This window comes from Sceloporus undulatus, chromosome 4 (assembly GCF_019175285.1).
Source record: "Sceloporus undulatus isolate JIND9_A2432 ecotype Alabama chromosome 4, SceUnd_v1.1, whole genome shotgun sequence".
In the NCBI taxonomy this organism is placed as follows: domain Eukaryota; kingdom Metazoa; phylum Chordata; class Lepidosauria; order Squamata; family Phrynosomatidae; genus Sceloporus; species Sceloporus undulatus.
In genome coordinates this window covers 247,471,056-247,493,354 of record NC_056525.1, presented here as the reverse complement: position 1 = coordinate 247,493,354, position 22,299 = coordinate 247,471,056, and the positions used below count along the sequence as shown (strand labels likewise).

General features: G+C 43.1%; 2 protein-coding genes across 2 annotated transcripts; one reads left to right on the top strand and one right to left on the bottom strand.

Annotated features, from left to right (window-relative positions):
* The first annotated feature begins 266 nt into the window (after window positions 1-266).
* On the top strand, window positions 267-9,194 carry LOC121929794 (lymphocyte antigen 6E-like). The gene is made up of 3 exons (XM_042465707.1): window positions 267-424; window positions 8,148-8,267; window positions 8,991-9,194. Exons 1-3 carry the CDS (start codon window positions 358-360, stop codon window positions 9,119-9,121), a joined length of 318 nt encoding a protein of 105 aa, XP_042321641.1. The 5' UTR covers window positions 267-357; the 3' UTR covers window positions 9,122-9,194.
* Window positions 9,195-10,638: 1,444 nt separating this feature from the next.
* LOC121929303 (lymphocyte antigen 6E-like) lies at window positions 10,639-19,593 on the bottom strand. The gene is made up of 3 exons (XM_042464714.1): window positions 19,452-19,593; window positions 12,171-12,290; window positions 10,639-11,175 (listed from the first exon to the last, which is right to left on the bottom strand). The coding sequence occupies exons 1-3, from the start codon at window positions 19,510-19,512 to the stop codon at window positions 11,042-11,044; spliced, it is 315 nt and encodes a 104-aa protein (XP_042320648.1). The 5' UTR covers window positions 19,513-19,593; the 3' UTR covers window positions 10,639-11,041.
* Window positions 19,594-22,299: the final 2,706 nt, after the last annotated feature.

The window sequence follows — 22,299 nt, the reverse complement described above, 5'->3', positions numbered from 1 at the left end:
GATGCATCTGTAACTTTCCCCTCTTTTGTCTGAAGGTGAATCTGGAGAGAAAAGAGGACAAACAACAGACTGATGAAAGAAACTGAGCAGAGGGTGTGGATTCCCTGACTACATTTTATGGATGGCAAGCCAGCTTCATAGGAGTGTGTTGCTCCATGCCTCAAGAAGAAACTCTTCCCAATTACTAGAATCTAAGCTGTCATCCATAAAATGCAGCCACAGAATCCACACCCTCTCATTCTGTGCTTTGACCTCCTTTTCTCCTCCTCAGTCTTGGAAGTGGCAGGTTGAACCAAAGAAAGGCAACACCTGAGAGGTGTATATATTCAAAAGCCGCCTCTCCTAGCTCCAGAGAGGATGGCAACGATGATGAAGACTTTCTTCCTTGCCTCTTTGCTGGTGGCTGCTGTGTGCCTAGAGAAAGGTAAGCCAAATAAAAATGCTATCTTGGATCAGTCCAATAAGTCCATGGAGAAAACAGAGAGATTTGGAAGCTCGAGAAAATAGGGTAGGTAGGCTTTCAGCTTAGTGGAGATGTTGTTGGATTGCAACACCCATCAGTCATTGCTAGCCTAACCCATGGTGATGAACAAACTCTGGGGATGTCACAACATTGGGAAGGCCACATTTGGCTCATGTCCCAGTTTAGATTGGATAGAGGCATCAGAGAATCAACATCCATTGTGCAGAAAAAAGAGACATATATGTACTCCCTGGACCTTTGAAATCCTAATCCTAATCCTAATCCTAACCCTAATCCTAACCCTGGATCTGATCTATCTATCTATCTATCTATCTATCTATCTATCTATCTATCTATCTCTACCTGCCTGCCTGCCTCCAGAGTTAGGGTTTTATATATGTGTATACACACACACACACACACACACACACACACACACACACACACAGAGAGAGAGAGAGAGAGAGAAACAGAAGGTTTTTCTATATAAAGATGTGTGAAAGGTTCCCTTTTAAATGTTTTCAATGCAGGTTTGAAAGCAGAAGGCTTAGTGCAACAACTAGGCATGAGAATAGGATAAAAAAGAAGCAATTGAATTAAATAATAAAAAATGTCATGCCTCCAGAGCATCTTTGATGCTCTTGAGACATATATGATATTAGCTTTTCTATGTATTAGTTTAGAAGGGGAAATAGAGATCTACAGCTTTAAGAAAGACCAGGATTGTGAGAAATCCCAGGGTCTTATGCTGTCTCCCTCTCAGTGTATAGTAAGGTTTCAGCCAAGTCAGACCTGGAGAGAGTATTTTCCTTTGACAAAAAGATAAGTCCACAAAGGAAGAAAGATAGTCCTCAAAAGAAGAAAGATGGAATCCACCAAGAAGAGAGAGCAAGGTATTTAGGAAGGACTATTGAGAAAGAAGAAATCAGTTTCATGTTATTTGTGTGTGTTTGTGACCAGTAAAACCTTTGAAAACTTTAGAAATGTGTGGACAAGTCTTTTGTTCTGGCTGTGATCCCGAGAGCCAGAGACCTTACTGCCCCCAAAGTCCATAGTATTGCTCTTGGGACAAAACAAAAAAGATATACTGGTTTTATTTTATGAATGAATTTATATCCCACCCAAAGTCCAGGAGAGATTAGTCATTCAAGTGTTGGACTGTGGGTGCATCTACAATGTAGAAATACTGCAGTTCAACACCACTTTAAGTGCTGTAGCTCCATCGTATGGAATCCTAGGATTTGTAGTTTTACAAGTCCGGCCAGAGAGAGGAGAAGGAGAGGAGCTGCTTGGCAGCCATTTTGAGACCGTGTGCTTGAGACCGTGTGCTCGTTGCTGAAGGGGAGGAGCTTCTGTGAGTCACATCTGTGAGTCACAAGGGGGCGGAGCTAGCAGACTAGCTTTATATACCAACTTCCAGAGCCGCGCGCCGAATTTTAGTTTTCTTTAACTCAACAACTCTACTCAAGTGGCATCAGGTTAGAATCAGATATTGAAACAGAACCTTCCCTTTAAGTGTAAGATAATAGCCAGTACTTTCCTTTAAAGAAGTATTTCCAGTAGATTGACTGTATATTCATTACTAAAGAGTTTGCAGTATGGACAACGAGGGATCTGCTGCAGTCACCTGCAACTCTTGTGGGATGTTTCTCTTCTTGCCTACAGAAGTGGACAACTTCACATGCACCAAGTGCAAGTTGGTAGCTCTCTTGGAGGAGAAAGTGCAGCAGCTGGAGTCCAGAGTAGCTACACTTCAGCATATTAGGGAACAAGAGGATTTCCTGGACACAGTAGAACTAACCATCTTGGATGAGTACCATGCAGAGGAAGATGCTCGGGTGGAAGAGGTCACTTGCCAAACAGAGGAGGCAGACAGCTGGAGGAATGTCACAAAGAGAAGTAAGCCAAGAAGGAATTGTTCGGGGAGCTTGCAGCTAGAGAATCGCTTCGAAGCTCTTTCCCTTATCAAGGAGGATGAAGAAGAGCAGCATGGACAGACTTCAGGGACAGAGCAGGGGAGCCTGAGAGTCCCACCCGAGGGAACAGTCGCTGCTAAGCCTCGGAGGAGGCGTGTGGTCGTAGTGGGAGACTCCTTGCTGAGGGGTACAGAAGCAGTGATTTGTAGGCCTGACAAGATGTCTCGAGAGGTGTGTTGTCTTCCAGGTGCAAAGATCCGTGATGTGACAGAGAGGCTGACAAGACTGGTCAAGCCTACTGACCAATACCCCTTCCTTTTGGTCCACGTGGGAACTAATGATACTGCAAGACACAGCCTTCAGAACATCAAAAGGGATTACGAGGCGCTTGGTAGGAAGCTGAAAGGAATGGATGTACAGGTTGTCATCTCGTCTCTTCTGCCAGTTGAAGGGCATGGTCCAGGAAGGGAGAGGAAAATAGCAGATGTGAACAACTGGCTTCGCAGATGGTGCCGCCGAGAAGGATTTGGATTCTTCGATCATGGGCTGCGGTTCCATGAGGAGGGACTTCTTGCAACAGACGGGTTGCATCTCACGCCAGTTGGAAGAAATGTTTTTGCCAACAGTCTCAAGAACTTGATCAGGAGAGCTTTAAACTGAGTTCCGAGGGGAAGGGAGACAATATTAAGGAAGGCGAAAGGGATGGCGAAAATAGTCAAACTGACATAGAGGAAACAAGGCAAACAGTGCAAGGACCCAACAGTGGGAGGCAAAAAAACTTGCACAGGCAGCAAGTAAAAGGGAACCATGGTCTGCGATGTCTCTACACTAATGCACAGAGCATGGGAAATAAACAAGATGAACTCGAACTCCTAGTACAACAAAGCAAATATGATATAATAGGCATCACTGAAACCTGGTGGGATGAGTCTCATGATTGGAATGTGGAAATAGAGGGGTATAACCTTTTTAAGAGAAATAGGCCAAACAGGAAAGGAGGAGGAATAGCACTATATGTCAGAGATATTTACACCAGTGAAGAGATCCAGGACATCAGTCATGGAAGCCAGGTGGAGAGCATCTGGATAAGAATCAAAGGGGAGGGAAACAACAAGGATGTTACGGTGGGAGTCTACTACAGACCCCCAAGTCAGACGGAGGAATTGGATGATATCTTTCTAGAACAGATGACCACACAGTCAGAAAAGAGAGATGTAGTAGTGATGGGCGACTTCAACTATCCTGATATTTGCTGGAAGTCAAACTCAGCAAAATCCTCAAGGCCTAGCAAATTCCTCACTTGCCTGGAAGACAATTTCATGGTCCAAAAGGTGGAAGAGGCAACAAGGGGCTCAGCTATTTTGGATCTGATCCTAACCAACAAGGATGACTTGGTTAATGGGGTGCAAGTGGTGGGATAATTAGGTGGAAGTGACCATGTTCTCCTGGAGTTTGTAATACAGTGGAAAGGAGAAGCCAGGCATAGTCAGACATGCATCCTAGACTTTAGGAGAGCGGATTTCAGTAAACTTAGAGAAGTATTGAGGGCAATTCCATGGTCAGAAATACTAAAAGATAAAGGAGTTCAGGACGGATGGGACTTTCTCAAAAGAGAGATACTGAAGGCACAATTTCAAACAGTTCCAGTGAGAAAGAAAAACGGGAGGTGTCTCAAGAAACCAGGATGGATGACTAAGGAACTTTCAACTGAGCTGAGTTTGAAACGGAAGATGTATAAGAAATGGAAAAGGGGGGAAATCACAAAAAAGGAATTCAAAGAAATAGCAGGCATTTGTAGGGGTAAAGTCAGAAAAGCTAAAGCGCAGAATGAACTCAGGCTTGCTAGAGAGGTTAAGAACAATAAAAAGGGCTTTTTTGGATATGTCCGCAGCAAAAGGAAGAAGAAGGAAACGGTAGGTTCACTTCGTGGAGAAGATGGCAAAATGCTAACAGAAGACAGAGAAAAGGCAGAATTACTCAACACCTTCTTTGCCTCAGTCTTCTCAGAAAAGGCAAAGGGTGCTCAACCTGAGGATAATGGAGCAGAGGACAGAATAGGGGAATTTCAGCACAGAATAAGTAAAGAGATAGTAGAGGAATACCTGGTTAATCTAAATGAATTTAAGTCTCCGGGACCAGATGAATTCCATCCAAGGGTATTAAAAGAACTGGCAAATGTAATATCGGAGCCATTGGCAATAATCTTTGAAAACTCCTGGAGAACAGGAGAGATCCCAGCAGACTGGCGGAGGGCAAACGTTGTCCCCATCTTCAAAAAGGGGAAAAAAGAGGATCCCAACAATTATCCTCCAGTTAGTCTGACATCAATCCCAGGAAAGATTCTGGAGCAGATCATTAAACAGAGAGTCTGTGAACATCTAGAATGCAATGCCATAATCACAAAAAGTCAACATGGGTTTCAGAGAAACAAGTCATGCCAGACAAATCTAATCTCTTTCTTTGATAAAATTACCAGCTTGGTAGATGAAGGGAATGCTGTGGACATAGTATATCTTGATTTCACTAAGGCCTTTGACAAGGTTTCCCATGACATTCTTGCAAACAAGCTTGTAAAATGTGGGCTAGACAAAGAAACTGTTAAATGGATCTGTAATTGGTTGACCGGCCGAACCCAAAGGGTGCTCAACAATGGCTCCTTTTCATCCTGGAGAGAAGTGACCAGTGGGGTCCCACAGGGCTCTGTCCTGGGCCCAGTGCTATTCAACATCTTTATCAATGACCTGGATGACAGAATTGGGAGCATACTTATCAAATTTGCAGATGACACCAAATTAGGGGGAATAGCTAATACCCCAGAGGACAGGATCAAGATTCAAAATAATAATAATAATAATAATAATAATAAAACTTTATTTATATACCGCCCTTCTAAAAACCAGGGCGGTGAACAACAGTTCCAACAATATAACAACAGGTCATACAAAACATTAAAAACAGATTAATAAAAATAATAAAATGTCCATGCCGGCAAGACAGTGCTGACAAGGGGAGGGGGGGAGAGTAGCTGGTCAGGGGTAAGCTTCTTCAAATAAGTGGGTCTTTAGCCCCTTCCTAAATTGGGCTAGGGAGGTGGCTGAGCGGAGCTCGAAGGGCAGCGCGTTCCAGAGGTTGGGGGCTGAGATGGAGAAAGCCCTCCTGGTGGTAGAACTATATTTCGCCTCTGGAACGGTTAACAATAGCTGCCCTGATGATCTGAGTGTGCGGGGCGGATTGTACGGAGAGAGGCGGTCCTCCAGATACCCTGGGCCCAAGCCATTTAGGGCTTTATAGGTAATAACCAACACCTTGTATTGCGCCCGGAAGCGAATAGGCAGCCAATGTAAGTCTTTAAGGACTGGTGTTATATGACTGGCCCTGGCAGTGCCAGTAACCAGACGGGCTGCCATATTCTGCACAAGTTGCAGCTTCCGGGTATGGTACGCTCGATCACCTTCCCCAGAAATGGCAATAGCGAAATAGGCCGATAATTGTTATGCAACAGGGGGTCGAGGGAGGGCTTTTTTAATAGAGGTTTAACTACGGCCAATTTCAAATTTGTTGGAAATTGCCCATCCCTCAGTGAGGTGTTAATAATCCGCTGTAACAGCAAAGTTACAGCTGGGCCCCCCTGTGCCGCTAGCCATGAGGGACAGGGATCGAGAGGGCATGTTGTCTTCCTAACACTTCCAAGGATCTTGTCCACATCCTCGGTACTGACAGACTCAAACTGATCCAGACTAACCAAGTTCACGGATGCCCTGGATACCTCTACTCTAGGTTCTGCTCTAAGGCTGGCCTCAAGACCTTCGCTTATCCGAGAGATTTTATCCGCGAAGAAGTTGTTAAATTGGTCGCAGCAGGCCTTAGAAGGTTCAAGGATCTGGTTCGGGGCAGGAGGGAGCTGAGTTAGCTCCCTCACTACCCTGAACAACTCTGCCGGACGCGACTCCGCGGACGCGACACGTGCAGCATAGAACGAATTCTTAGCTGCACATATCGCCTCTCCATAGTCCTTCAAAAGATGGTCTAGGAGAGTCTGGTCGGATAAGCACTGGTGTTTCCGCCAGCGGTGCTCTAGCCGTCGCAGAACCCGCTTCCGTGCCCGGAGGTCTTCTGTATACCAGGGCTTTCGTTTGGAAGCAGGCCTGAGAGGGCGCTTGGGAGCGATACTGTGTATAGCCTTGGAGAGACCGGTAACCCAAATACCGGTCAAGACATCAACAGAATCGCCGTCATTTCCATCCATAAGCCCCTCTAGGGCTTCCTGGAACCTTTTGGGTTCCATCAGCCTTCGTGGGTGGACCATTCTAATAGGTCCGCCACCTCCGAGGGGGATCTGGGTAGACGCCTTGATCGCTGCCTCCACAAGGAAATGATCCGTCCATGACAGGGGGGAAATGTTGGTTATTTCCGCCCACGGATTTTCCATGCTCGTACAAAAAACCAAATCGAGCATATTACCCGCAGAATGCGTTGGACCCGAGACCAGTTGAGACAGCCCCATGGAAGTCATGGTATCCATGAATTCACGAACTGCACCTGAATAGACTAGAAAGCTGGGCCAAAGCTAACAAAATGAAATTCAACACGGAGAAATGTAAAGTATTGCACTTAATAAATAAAATGCACAGATATAGGATGGGTGACACCTGGCTGAATGAAACTACGTGTGAAAGGGATCTAGGAGTCCAAGTAGACTACAAGTTGAACATGAGTGAACAGTGTGATGCGGCAGCTAAAAAGGCCAATGCTATTTTAGGCTGCATCAATAGAAGTATAGTGTCTAGATCAAGAGAAGTAATAGTGCCACTGTATTCTGCTCTGGTCAGGCCCCACCTAGAATATTGTGTCCAGTTCTGGGCACCACAATTCAGAAAGGACATTGAGAAACTGGAGCGTGTCCAAAGGAGGGCGACAAAAATGGTGAAGGGTCTGGAAACCATGCCCTATGTTGAACGACTTAGGGAGCTGGGGATGTTTAGCCTGGAGAAAAGAAGGTTAAGAGGTGATATGATAGCCCTCTTTAAATATTTGAAAGGATGTCATATTGAAGAGGGAGCAAGCTTGTTTTCTGCTGCTCCAGAGAACAGGACCCGGAACAATGGATGCAAGCTACAGGAAAAGAGATTCCACCTGAACATTAGGAGGAACTTCCTGACAGTAAGGGCTGTTCGACAGTGGAATGCACTTCCTCGGAAGGTGATAGAGTCTCCTTCTTTGGAGGTCTTTAAACAGAGGCTGGATGGCCATCTGTCAGGGATGCTTTGATTTGGATTTCCTGCATGGCAGGGGGTTGGACTGGATGGCCCTAGTGGTCTCTTCCAACTCTACGATTCTATGATTTCTATGATTCTAAGGTCTTTAGCCTTCTCTGGACTTTATCGCACACTGTTTTTTAAACGTTTGGGGAACTGAAGGAGGACGCTCGTGTGCACACACATCCGCCCGAAAACTGAGTTTATTGCACACAATTATGTCCTCCAACAGTCCCTGTTCCATCCCCTGGCGCACACCCGTTCGCGTCCAGTCCAGTTGTTTTAAAGTTAACTAAATAGAAAAGATTCCTAACCTTTCTGCTGTGTTTAGGTTTCAGTTTGTATTCATTATTATCCAGCTACTTGTCTGGTTTTTCCAGTACTGCCAGGACCAAGTTTTTTGCAGGTCAAAGTCAGATAAAGCACAGCGTAGGAACCATGTCGGCATAATTAACCAGGGGAAAGATGCTTATGCAAACACTGGTTTTGGATATCTGCCTTCCTTTCCTGCAGGACACTCCCTCCGGTGCTTCCACTGTGCAGATGCATCTTCCAACTGGGACTGTTTCAAGACACAGATGTGTCCAGCAACGGACAAATTCTGTGTCACAACAATCATCGCCGCAGGAAGAGGTATGTCTCCTATGTACCATCCTTGGCCAAGATCTTGCATTGTCTTACTCTCCGACTTTCCCAATTTGGAAGGGACACTCCCGATTACTCCTCTGCAGTCCCACTTTCTCAGCTGCTTTTAAAATGTCCCGGTTTCTCTCTTTTCCTCCTGCTTTCACCATTTGTCCTCAACTGACTTCAACTGATGCAAAATGAGGCTGCATCTGTAGAATTAGTGCAGTTTGACACCTATTTGCCATGACACTATCCTTATGGAATCCTAGGATTTGTAGTTTGTTGTGGCATCAGAGCTCTCTGACAGAAAGCTATCTCACAAAACCACCATCTGGGCTCTGGAAGAGCAGAAAACAAGCTGCCTCCATCCTCAATATGACTCCCCTTCAAATATTGAAACACAGCTATCATATCATCTCTTGCGTGGACCCTTTTGTGTATGAATATGTGTGCTGCCTATTCCCCATAATAAAGTTATAATTCTTATTTGGAAACCTGCCTTGGAATTTTGTGATTGAGGACCCCGTAAACATTGGGCTTGATCTCTAAGGTTGTCATTGCCCTGCCCATACCAGAAATCCCATTGAGCTAAGTGCAAATTCCCCTAGAACACATTGGTTGTGTGGTGTCTTCCCCAGACCCCTAGCAATATGGGTAACATAGTTGTGTACTATATTTATTTAATTGTCCTTTTTCATTTTTTCACTTTCATTTTTCTCTGCTGCCAAGGTCAGAGTGACGAACGACAGATCAACAAGGGATGTTCTTCCAACTGCACAGAGCGCAAGGTGGACACCGGCATAGCATCTGTTTCTACAAAATGTTGTTCTTCCAGCCTTTGTAATGTTGACGGACCATAGCTTCATAGGACTCTATGGACTTTGGGTCTCATCCAGTGGGGCACATCTTTATGCTCCCAGTCTCCAACCCTTTGTTTGGTCCCTATGCATTATAGTGTTGTACTGTTTGTTAATAAAGTTTTGCCATTCTGTTTCTACAGAGTCACAGTCTCCACTGATATTCCAACTGAGTAATTCTTGGCCACACAAATTGTACTACAAATTGCAGAAGAGATTTGTCCCCATTCTTTCATGGTTCCCAGTCTTTGGTCCTCCAGATGCTTTTGACTGCAGCACCCATAATTCCTGTTTGCTATGTTGGCTGAGACTCCTGGGAACTGACGTCCAAAACAAATGGAGGTCCAAAAGTTGGGAACCATTCTTATAGAGAACTTTGAAAATGTAGTATTTTTGGAGTAGAAGTCACAAAATTCCTTAGCCAGCAGTGTTGGCTGGGTGAGTGTTATAGTAAAAAACCCTAACTTTTCCAAACTCTGTCTTATTTAGCCTCCCCTTTATTTTTACAAAGAGCAGAATCCTATCATGTCAAACCATTAGAGCAACAGATTATAGCTCTCCCTCAAGGAGATACTCAGAAGAATTTGGTGCTTTTCCAAGGACATATCCAAGACCTTCTTGTGCAAGGGATGAAAGGATGTGTGAATATGCATCCCTCCGGGCCTGGATGATCATGAACTGATCACCCTAAATTCAGCATCTCTAACCAGTATGCTGGCTGGGGGATCATGGACACTGTAATCTAACATGTCTGGAGGCACCCAGATTGAGAGATGCAAATAGTTTTATAGTTTATGCCAAAGACTGTGATCACAGAGGGATTGTGGAGTGTCTTGCTTGAGTTGGGAGGGGTATAGAACAGAGACTGCGTCAAGAAATAAGAAGGCCAGGGATGGGAAGAGGAACCATGGAAGAATTAGACAAGATTCCAAAGTGCAAAGATATACAAGTAAACACTAAGGATAGAATTGTCCAAAGCATTGTGTTCCCCATCACCACGTATGGTGATGTGAGAGCAGGACAGAGAAGAAAGCAGATAGGAAGAAAATCAGTTCATTTAAGATGATGATGATGATGATGATGATGATGATGATGATGATAATAATAATAATAATAATAATAATAATAATAATAGGATTTATTTATATGCCGCCCAATCACTGGGAATCCAGGCGGCTTACAACAGAGGGGATAATAGACGGTTCCCTGCCCTCAGGCTTACAATCTAAAAAGACACGACACAAAAAGAGAAGGGAACAGTGAGAGGGGGAGGGGATCAGGTCCAGCATTCTTCTCTCCCTCTGAGGCCTGGACCAAGGCAGATGGACCGGAGGGAGGGCTCTTTTTCTTAATATGATATTAAAAAGATATGATGCTGGAGAAGAGGACAGCCAAGAAGGCAAGCAAATGGGTCCTGGAACAGATCAAGCATGAACTCTCCCTGGAAGCCAAGATGGTGAAACTGAGGCTGTCGTACTTTGACCATTTCATGAGAAGGCATGACTCACTAGAAAAGAAGGTAGAGGGTCTAGGGAAGGTTGAGGGCAGTAGAAAGAGAAAGATTGGATAGACTCAGATAGATGGATAGAGGTCATGGACATGGATTTGCAAGACCTGAGCAGTGGAGGATGGGGGAGCTTGGAGATGCCTCATCCACAGGATCACCATGAATCGGGGCCAACTTCAGGGCAGCTAACAACAATAGTAATACTGCAAACTCAGACTCATGGCTGAAACCAGTCTCCAGGCAAGGATATTATACTGCACAGTTTTAATGGCAGAATAAACATTCAGGCTTGGTTTAAGAGGGGTATATTTGCCAAGGAGCCTTCACTTTTTCTTTCTAGTTCAGCATATCTGAGCTCAGAGAATCCAGCTGCTGAATTGCTCCAGACAAAACCTTCCATTCCAGTGGGTTGCTCTTTATTTTGGAGGCCTAATGTTGCACCAGGTATGTTCACAGCAGAAAAGAGAGTTGAGTGCTCTGTTGGGATAATCCTTTTCGGACGGACACCTCTGGGCACACTTCTTGGTGATGAGCACCTGGGAAGAATTATCTTGAAGAGAGAATGGAAAATATAAAGAAAGATAAATAAAGAAAGCATAAGTGAAGCCCTTGCTCACAACAGAAATATTGGCTGAAAGTGGGTATGACTGCATTTACTGGTGGACGGCTCACAGAGGCCTGATTGGCACCAACACTACATACCTTCCAACATACCTTTTCAAAGATGAAAACTGGAACATGTTTGGCTAAGCAACATCTAAATGTTGCAGAAATTATTAATGAGGAATTACCCACAAGCGAGGAGATGCTGCAACAGTTTGCTTTTGCATGTAGCTACTGGGAAGAGCAAAATTTTTGATCCCTCTTTTCATCTCCTGCCTATTGAGTTAACTGAGTGAAAACTAGTTTTGCACTTTGTACTCATTTTGTAGCAGATGTAATGAGCTGGGGACAAAGGGAGAAAATGAGAGGAGGAGAGAGAACCTGGGACATTTTCAAAACATCTGAGAAAGTGGGATGGCAGAGGATTAATCAGGACTGTCCCTGCCAAATTGGGGCAGGTGGAAGGTATGCAACAGTTGGCCTAAAGAACTGTAGCCACACTACTGACAGGAACAGGTTTCGGAAGCTAATGGCTACTCACACTTTGTTGCAAGAATTTCATTGTCTGCTGGCCTATTTCCAGGTGCAAGGAAAGTGCTGTGATGACTTATAGAGCCCTATTGCAGTCAGATCCAGGCTATCTGAAGAGCCATCTCTCTTCATGGCCCTTCTCAGGCTCTAAGATCTCTGTGAGAGGGTCATCTCCTGATCCTATCACCTTCACAGCCACATTTGGTGAGAACAGTGGAATGGGCTTTCTTAGTGGTTGCTCCCAGGCTTTGGAACTCCCTTCTAGGAGAGACTAGGATGGCTTCCTCTGCTGTCCTTCTGCTGACAAGAGAAAACTTTTCTGTTCCAGTTGCTTTTAAGAACTGACTGCTGGTGTGTCTACACTGTAGAAATAATGCAGTTTGACATCAGTGATACTAATGATATGCTTACCTGTTCTTGAAACTGTACCAATGGTTATGCATCTTTGCTCTTCCTTGGAGCAGAAAGACATACGAAGGCACTTCCAGTTTGAGGTCTCGTTTTCACATGAGAAGCAGATCATTGCATGAGCTGCAAGTCAAGGAAAATGGGGAAGGGAGGGAAAACAGATTTGAATGGGACATTAATGGAAGGTGTACCCCAATTTTTTTGTGTGGGATTTGTTAGCCTCCAGAAGATAGCTGCAACTCTTAGCCAAGAGCACGGATAAGGAGTTAAGTAACCCAATACCATAATTCTAGGTAGGTTGGATGATACAGGCCCAGGACAGACAGGTCAAAAGCGGTGTGCCGCCACCAGTACTTGAGTTCCGGAGTGTGCAGCTTCTGAACGCTCCCAAACCTTAGCACATGACAACAGCAGCATCATGGCGGCATCCTGTCCACATGGGGGCTGCCATGATGACGTAAGTGATGTGCACTGTATGTTACTGTGTGTCGCTTACATCACAAGTGCACTAATGGCACACTCCTGACATCCGCACAGCATCAGAAAAAGAACCAATATTTTCTGGGTTCTTTTTGGGGCAGAGAGACACTGCACAGTTTGGCTGCTGCAGTGTCCCTCCGGGGGAAAAACTGGACATCTCTAGCCCGCCCTGATGGGGAGGTATGTACCAGGCCATATTGGTTTATCTAAATTTCTATCGTGAAGTCGAAGGCTTTCATGGCTGGCATCCATAGTTTTTTGCAGGTTTTTCTGGCTCTGTGGCCATGTTCTAGAAGAGTTTCTTCCTGACATTTCGCCAGCATCTGTGGCTGGCATCTTCAGAGAATTCTCTGAAGATGCCAGCCACAGATGCTGGCGAAACGTCAGGAAGAAAATCTTCTAGAACATGGTCACATAGCCTAAATTTCTATCTCTCTGGACTTTCAACAGCTAAAATGTAGAGTCAACCCATTGATAAAAACATTTTTTAAAATGCTCAACAGATCATCCTATTAAAAACACCACTGATTTAAAATACAGCTTGAATCTCCCTTATCCAAAATGCTTGGGACCAGAGGTGTTTTTGATTTCTGATTTTTATTTTTTGGATTTTGGAATATCTGCCTATACATATTAAGGGATGTTGGAGATGTCGAAACACAAAAGTCTAAACACAACATTATTTTATGCTTTGTATACACCTTATAAACATAGCCTGAAAGTAATTTTATACATAATATTTTAAATAATTTTATGCATTAAAAGAAGTTGGTGTACACTGAACCATCAGAAAGCAAAGTTGCCAGTATCTCAGCCACCCGTGAAAAATGTTTTGCATTTGGAAGTATTTCAGATTCTAGAATTCCAAATAAAGGAGACTCAACCTGAACTACCAAGCATTCAAAATATAACAATAAAAATAAGCGGAGAGCACATGCACCTCATTGAAAAACCTTTCTTTGAAAACTTTCAATTGCCCAAAAGCCTGTATAAATAAAAAGATTTTTACCTGCTGGCTGAAGGAGAGCATAGAAGGGGCCGACCTAGCCTTCAGTGGCAGGGGATGATGGGTGCTGGGATTACAACTCACCTGGGAGCATCAGATTGTGGAAGGTTGATTTACACTGTGTAGTTGGAACTTCTTAATTTATAATTTGAATTCAGAATGCAGACCATACACTTGCTCAGTCTTCAATGTGACTGATATTTGAAGGGCTGCCATATGGAAGATGGAGCAAGCTTGTTTTCTGTGGCTCCAAAGGATAGGAACAAAATCAATCTGTTCAAATTACAACCAGAGATTTCACATAAATATTAGGAAGAACTTCCTGATCATAACAGCTGGTTGAAAGCTGAATAGACTCCATCAGAAATGGACTGTCTTCTTGTTATCCAAAACATAGGGGCACTTGGGATCCCCACCAACTATGTTAGCATTTCCTTAAATGTTGGGGGAATTATTTAGTTCAGAGGAAGCCTGCAAGAGGATGGGTAACTTGAAAATCATTTCCACTTATGTATACCAGCACTAACTGCAGGGCAACTCCATGTTTGATTAATACCTACCTCTTGGGCAGATTCCAGATGGTGTCGCTTGGGGACAGTTATTTGTCCAAGAGGGAGCTCAAATCGTGCATCCCTCAAGGTGTGATTCTGTCCCCCATGCTGTTTAACATTTACATGAATCCACTGGGAGAGATCATCCGGAGACATGGGGTGCAGTGTTATCAGTATGCTGATGACACCCAAATATGGTTCTCTATGTCTCTGACTGTAGCAGTGACTATGGATGGCATCTCTCCTCTGGATGCCTGCCTTGGGTTGGTAATGGGCTGGATGAGAGAAAACAAATTCAAGCTGAATCCAGAGAAAACAGAGGTATTTGTGATAGGTACCCCAAGTCTGGGGATGGAGATTTGTCAACCAGCCGTGGACGGGGTCACACTTCCCCTAAAGGACGAAGTTCGAAGTTTGGGAGTACACCTGGATTCATCTCTACAGCGATCATCTCAAATAGATGCGATGGCCAGGAGTGCTTGGTACCAACTTTGGTTGATATGCCAACTGCACCCCTACTTGGACCAAGAGGACCTTGAAGCAATAGTACTTGCACTGGTAATCTCTTGTCTTGATTTCTGTAATGCACTCTACATGGGGCTACCTCTGTACCAAGTTCAGAAGCTTCAATTGGTTCAAAACACAGCAGCCAAATTGGTCACTGGAACATCTAGGTCAGCCCATATAACACCTGTGTTAAAATCTCTTCACTAGCTGCCAATTAGCTCCCGAGTGTAATACAAAGTGTTGGTCATTACCTTTAAAGCACTTCATGGCTTGGGCCCAAGTTATTTGAGGGAACGCCTCTCCCTACACATGTGAAATCGAAGGCTTTCATGGCTGGCATCCATAGTTTTTTGTGGGTTTTTCAGGCTATGTGGCCATGTTCTAGAAGAGTTTCTTTCTGTCGTTTCACCAGCATCTGTAGCTGGCATCTTCAGAGAAGAGATTTTAACACAGGAAGAAACTCTTCTTGAACATGGCCACATAGCCCGAAAAACCCACAAAAAACTCTCCCTACATAATCTGCCCCGCACTCTCAGGACATCTGGGAAGAATTTATTAGAATACCATAAGCCCAGGTTAATATCAACTTCCCATAGATTGTTTATGGCTGTAGCCCCCCAAACTATGGAACAGCTTACTGGAAGAGATCCGTCTTCTCACCACCTTAGATGCCTTAAGATAGATGCACTTAAGACGGATCTCTTCCGGAGGGCTTATCCATTCGACCTCTTATAGGAGATCTTTAAGATCACTTCTGGTTATGATGTATGTTTTCTAAATGTTTTAAATGTTTTAGATGTTTTAGCTATTTTATTGAATTAATAATAATGTTAGTGTTTTATTGATCGTATTTTATAATTAATAATAATAATAATTTGTTTTATTTATATACCGCTATTCCAAAGATCATAGCGGTGAACAGCAAGTAAGCTAATTAGCAAGTAAGCTAATTTGCCCCCAACAGTCTGGGTACTCATTTTAGCGACCTCCTCGGAAGGATGCAAGCCTGAGTCGAGCTTGGGCCCTTTTGCTGGTCTTGAACTCGCAACCTTGTGGTCTTGAGTGAATGGCTGCAGTACAGGCATTTACCCACTGCGCCACCATATCTGTCCTGTGTTAATTTGTTGATGTAATCCTACCTCGATCCGCAGGGAGAGGTGGAAAAATACAAATAATAATAATAATAATAATAATAATAAGAAGGTTTTTATTCAGAAATATGCAAGAGTGCCACCATATACACAATAGCAATTCAGACAGAGATATGGAAATTGGATAGTGAAGGCTTAAGGATGTAGAGAGAGTAATATTTATCTATCCTGAAGAGGAGACCATAGAAAGCAGGATGTGGCTCAAATGGCATCTGAGGGTGACACAGTGAGTAGAAGAGGCTCTTTGTGCAACTCAAGGCTAGAGCTGAGATTATAGTTATATTGGATTTCCTAGTCCTGAGGGGTGCTAGGTGCTACCTTGCAATGTAACAAAGGCCTAATGGTCTTCCAAGGGAATCAACAAGGAGATTCCGGAATGATTGGTGGCTTGAACTTCAGAGTAACCAAAACATTGATTGGATTTAGGACAACTCCAAAATGGGTGGATAGGGAAGTTTGAAGGGAACGCAATAGCGGGTAGGTAGGAAGTATGGCCTTAAACACTTCTTTCTTTATCTCAAGTGTCAGAAGATATGCTGAAAGCCTGGGGATGGAGCAATCAGTAAACCCACTTAGCTTTTATCATGGTATTACCTGGGTCCTTCACATGTCTTGAGGTCTACAGGTCCTTCCCATGGGAAGGTTTCCTGGTTTTCCAAGGGTCACTATGACCTCTTAAGAACTTGCCTGGCTCTAGATATGAAAATATGGAAACCCCATGTAGAGGACAAAGGTTGTCGGCTATGCTAACACTCCACTTGAAGGTTTTAAACAGAGAGATAGCCATCTCCCAGGAGTGCTTTAGCGGTGGATTTCCTACATCAGCAGGGGTTGGACTGGATGACCATTGGGTTACTTCCCAACTCCTTGATTCTATAGCTGCTCAGGTTTTTCAGATTACAGCCAGGCTGAATCAAAAGTAGCAAGTGTTCTCTCAAGTTAAAAAGAGATAGAGAGGGTAGTTTCTTATTTGCATCCCCCCCCCACACTTTCACAGGGGTCCTGCACCCCTAACCCCAGCAAATGTAGATAGTCCACTGAATTTATCAAAGCAGCCTCAAAGCCTCCATGCATTTCTTTTCCTATCTGCCACAGTAGATGCTCCTTCCCCAAGGATGTCTGCTTGACAGGGGTATAGAGATGGGGTCTGTGTGAAGGCTTTGTCCCTGCTCCGCTAAGAATCATGAGCCCAAATGAAATTTTCCTTCTGTCTTCACATTTCTAGCAATAACTTCAAACTTCAGCTGAACATTTAGGAATATAGTTTAGGTATCCAAAGAAAAGAGCAGGCAAAGTGACCAAGGAAAGACAAACATGGCATATATAAGAGCTCTAGATGTGAATTATTTCCAGCGTCTTGCTCTCTGCAAATGCTAGAAATTGGGGGAACAAAAGGAAAAATGTCATTGGGGTATATGGGCTTTTGCTTCCTCAGTACCTGCACTCCTGCTTTAAAATTTCTATTGGTTTCGCAAGATGACTGCTTGCTAATGAGGTATTCAAGTCTTTTCCTTCAAGTCTCATTTCTCTGGCCTCATTCACTGTACATAATAAACTGGTTTTCAAACCAGTGTAAACTGGTTTAAAGTGCCGTTGTTCGCACTTGCACCAAATTTCTGATGCCGTTTCCCAGGAGGGGCACAGCACTAAACTCAGTTAAACTGGTTTTGGATTGGGTTCCCTGTGGCATGGTCACCCCTGTGACACAACTCCATTTTGATTCAATTCGATTGATGAATGTGAAGTGGAGTAAATTGAAATCGGCAGATTCGATCGTGGTTTGAATAGTGTGAACATTTTTCGGTGCTAAATTGCTTCAACTCAAAAAATGGTTTATTATATAGTGTTCAAGTTATGTAGTGTCTTCAAGTCTCCAGTTGAGTCCCATGTCCTTGCAAGATACTTTCAGGTCAAGTCTCAAGTCAAGTCTCAAGTCTCTACCTTCAAGTCTCAAGTCCCAAGTCCTTGCAAGCTACTTTCAAGTCAAGCCTCAAGTCTGGGATCAAACTTTAATGGAAAGAAAGGAGGCGTGGGATGTCTGTGGGTGTGTCGAGTTTCAATAACTAGAAAATCAAGAAGTGGTGCACAAAGTTACATAAAAGTTACATAAGTTAATAATGTTCACACTTTGAGGGGAATGGCAAATGCAGGCAATAGGCTTGAAGCAGAAGCATCCTTCTAAAGCTTTGGAAAATTATTTTTAAAATGATATTTGTAGTACTTTTAAAATTTCTTCAAAAATCACATCTTACCATATTTTCACTTTATAACCACACAAAATTATGTACATGTAACTACATTTAGGCTGTGCATATGATATTGTAATTTAAAGATATAATTTTTAACTTTGCTAGTTGTTTAAGTCACAGCTATTGGCATTAATTTCAGTGATATACGAGAATTATGATTTATGAGTAACATTAGTACAAAAAAGTATTACCAAGGATTCTGTACGGTGTGGAAGGGGAGAAGGTCAATAGAGGGGGTGAACCCATGAGTTACCACACTGGGTGACACCAACGCTAGTGACGCCTCTGAGGCCAGCAAGTTGGTGGCTAAAAATATACAAGTCGTGTATTGAGCTGAGTCAGTGCACCATTTATTGTCAAGCTGAGCCCAAGTTGATTCATTAAAGCAACTTGAGTCCAAGTCAATTGACTCAAATCTACATCACTTGCAATATGATCATGGAGACAACAGCAGGTGACAGAATTAGCAGAGCTTGCAAAACTCTCCTCTGGGTAGACACAGCATTCTCTATCTCTGGGCCAATGGGATTTGTGAGAACCAGGCTACCTCCGCATCAATACCAGAAGTTCTTGTTCCAATGACAGCCCACAGCAATAACTTCTTCCACCTTTGCAAGCGATAAGAATCACAGCCTGGGTTAATCTTTCAAAGCCTTGGATTTATCTTTGTCTTCCCCCCTAATGAAATGGCAACAACTGTGCCATCCTTTTGCTAAAAATAATTAAAAGAGACCTTGGTTTGAAATCAAGGCCAAATTGATTCCTTTTTGGGGGAATGCCATGTAAATGCAGAGGGGAGTGTGGTACTAATAAAGGTCGCTATCATCCATTTTTTGGCAATCCCTTAATTTTAAAAATCTGACCTTCTCTTTCAAAGACAGGGGTTGAAATCAAGCAACTCCAGATGCTGTAAGTCCCAGTATTCTTCACCTTACTATGGATCCAGCTGCAGGGTGTTGGAGTTCAGCAATATCCATTTGGCTTCTTTAGCCTTCCCTTCCTTCTAAGATCTTGAACTTAAAGACCCACAAATGCATAGAGAAATGTTTTCTCTAGGAATCTCTAAATCCTCCCGTGTGACTTTATGGTCAGCCTCTGGCAGAGACATGCTGGAGGACCTAGAGATTCCTAGAGAGAACATATTAACAAAATCCGCGAATAACCAAAGCACAAATATGGAGGGCCAACTTTATCCTTTGCTTGAGTACTTGGAAAAAATACCTTTTGAAGGACTGCAGAAGTCCTCAGGGGCCATGCTGGCTGGTGGATGCTGGGAGCTGTAGTTCAAAACAGTAACATTCCCAAGGTTTGGCTGGCATAGCAAGCAATGTAGATCTTACCTATGTGTGTGCAGATGACAATTGCACCCAATAAAGAAATGAGGGAGGACGCCGTCTTCATGTTGATTTTCCAATTCTGTCCAGACGAGTAGCAAGGGCATCTTTGGAGTGCAGGTTATATACCATTTAAATCCAGGATTTAAACACTCTGGAATCTCTGGGTGTCACAAGGAAGAGGGTGTGGGCTGTTTTGAAGTACTTACTTAATGCGGGAATCTACATGGAAGGTGGAACAACCTACAGAAGGCAGGTCCCTCCTTTGGGAGAAGGAGGACGTGGTGATCAATGTTCACAGGACTTACGTGGCTTTGTGGTTTTGTCTGTGGATTTATTATTTCTAGGACCACCTCCACATTTGTGACTTTGACTTTTGATTATTCATTGATTTGATTAATAGGTTCTCTCTAAGAATCTCTAGGTCCTCCAGCACAATTCTATGGAGTTTATTACACTAGCGAGATCCTGCAGGAAAACGGGATTTAAACGAGAGTTAAATTAGAGACAACCTGGAAATGCCCGAAGTTTATCACACGACGTCGATGTTAAAATGAAATAACGCAAAGTTAAACCGAAGTTAAACCGGAGGAAAATGGCAGCTTTTTAGTTCGGGAAATTCTGAAAGTAAAAAGGTGGCGTTTTTCTCCGCTTTAACTTCAGTTTAACTTCGTGCCATTTCACTTTAGCAGCAATTCGGTGTGACAACCTTCCCGAATTTGTGGGGTTCTGTTTAAATTCAAATTTAATTTAACTCTCACTTAAATTCCATTTTCCCATGGGATCTCGCTAGTGAGACAAAGCTCTATGATTAACCTCTGCCAAAAGTCACACTGGAAGAATGCTTAGAGAGAACACTTCTCTAGGCATTTGTAGGTAATTCAGTGCCATTCTATGGTCAACGTCTAGCAGATATTGACCATAGAGTTCCGTTGGAGGACCTAGAGATTCCTAGAGAGGTGTTCTCTTTGATATATATATTTGCAAATATTCCACTTTCATGGATAATAACAAATGAAACCACTAAACAAATTAACAAAAACGCACAATTACATGACATGAATCATCCATGAAAAATGCCATGTAGAGTACGTATCTCTAAAAAAACACTTCCACGTATGATAAGATGAAAAAGTCACTCCACTGTTTACAATGCCTCCAAGAAGCTGTTGTGTGATAGCGACTGATAAACACACTCCACAGGATGAATACCATAAAATACACTGTGATAAGGAATATCCGTGACATCCTACAATGGAAGATATATAATCAGGTTGCGTATGGAATGATGTGTAATGAATCAATCTACTTTACCTAGCATTCCAGTATAAATAGGGCTGATGGAGTCTTTGGAAAGTTACTCATGTTTGTTTTTTGTTGAACAAGATACCGCATCTAGGACTTTATCACACACACAAGCAAACTGAGGACAAATTGGTTAAATCCTGTGCAGAAACAGGATTTAAAAGTCCACAAAACAACCGCAAAAGCAGGTTGTTTTTCAGACGTATTGATTTCAATGAGAAATAATGTGACATTAATCTGAACTGAAAGTTGACACCCCCCCCCTTTTATTTTTGGAAGTTCCCCGGAAGTAAAAAGGAGCGGGTTTTGTCGACTTTCCGTTCAGATTAATGCCCCATTATTTCCCATTGATGCCAACGTCATCTGAAAAACTATCCACTTTTACAGGTTATTTTTACTTTCTGTTTGGGTTAACTCCAAATGTCAAGCCACTTTAGTGGGCTGTTTTCACTTTAAATCCAGCTTCTGCACTGGATCTGTCCTGTGTGATAAAGTCCTGTGTGATTACGTTGCATATGTTTATCTTTGTTGTTTCAATTTGTGAATGTTATATGAAATGCATATTATTATTATAATTATTATAATTATTATTTTAGGAATAGCTATCTTTGTGGTATGAATAACCCATGAATACGGAGTAACTGGGGAAGGTGATTTTCCAGATGTCTTGAAATTCTTCCCGGTGCTGGCCGTATCATCACAGCCTACATAGGGTTGGTCCTGAGTCTCCAGTTTTCATGGGCCATTTCCATGCGAGAGTCAAGGGTGCAAATTCTCCAGTTTTGGTGGCCTCTGCTTCAAGTAAAAGGAAAGGATTGAGTACAGATTGTAGCTGCTTGCTAAAATTTCCAATTGCCCCGGCTTCAAAATCTTGGGAGCCACAAACATGCTTTTGGGAATGTAAGCGGTCCACAGGTCAAACCTTGCTCAAGCCTGGTGTAAGTTGACCTTGGAGCTGTCCTTGAGTCACAGGGTTTTCCAGTTTTGGAAGAAAAAGAAGGCTAGAAACAAAACCAACCAAGCAGGGATACATCTACACTATGCAATCGTATCACCTTGATATCACTTTTTCTGCTACGGCTCTGTCCCATGGAATGCTGGGATATGTAGTTTACTGAGGGACATGGAGTGTTCTGCAGTAGAGAACCCTACATATCTCACTAAACTACTAATTCCAGGACTTCATGGGACTGAGCCAAGGCAATTAAAGTGGGATCTAATTGTGCAATGTTGACACAACCCAGATAAACAATCGATTATATGGAGAACGTTTCCTGATTGTTTTGGCTGTGGATGGATGTATTTCTTCATTAAGATCAATTTCTGCATCTTTGTCTTCAGTGATGATGTTATATCACTTACTGTAACGTGGATCACAATGAGACTGTGTTGATGGGAAGATACATTCCCAAGTCCATACTGTGGTAATACCTTTATTGTTGTTCCGACTTATGGAAACCCTAACGCAAACCTATCACAGGATTTTCTTGGCACGTTTCATCGGAAGGGGGTTGCCATTGCATCCTTTGAGGCTGAGAAGGTGTGACTT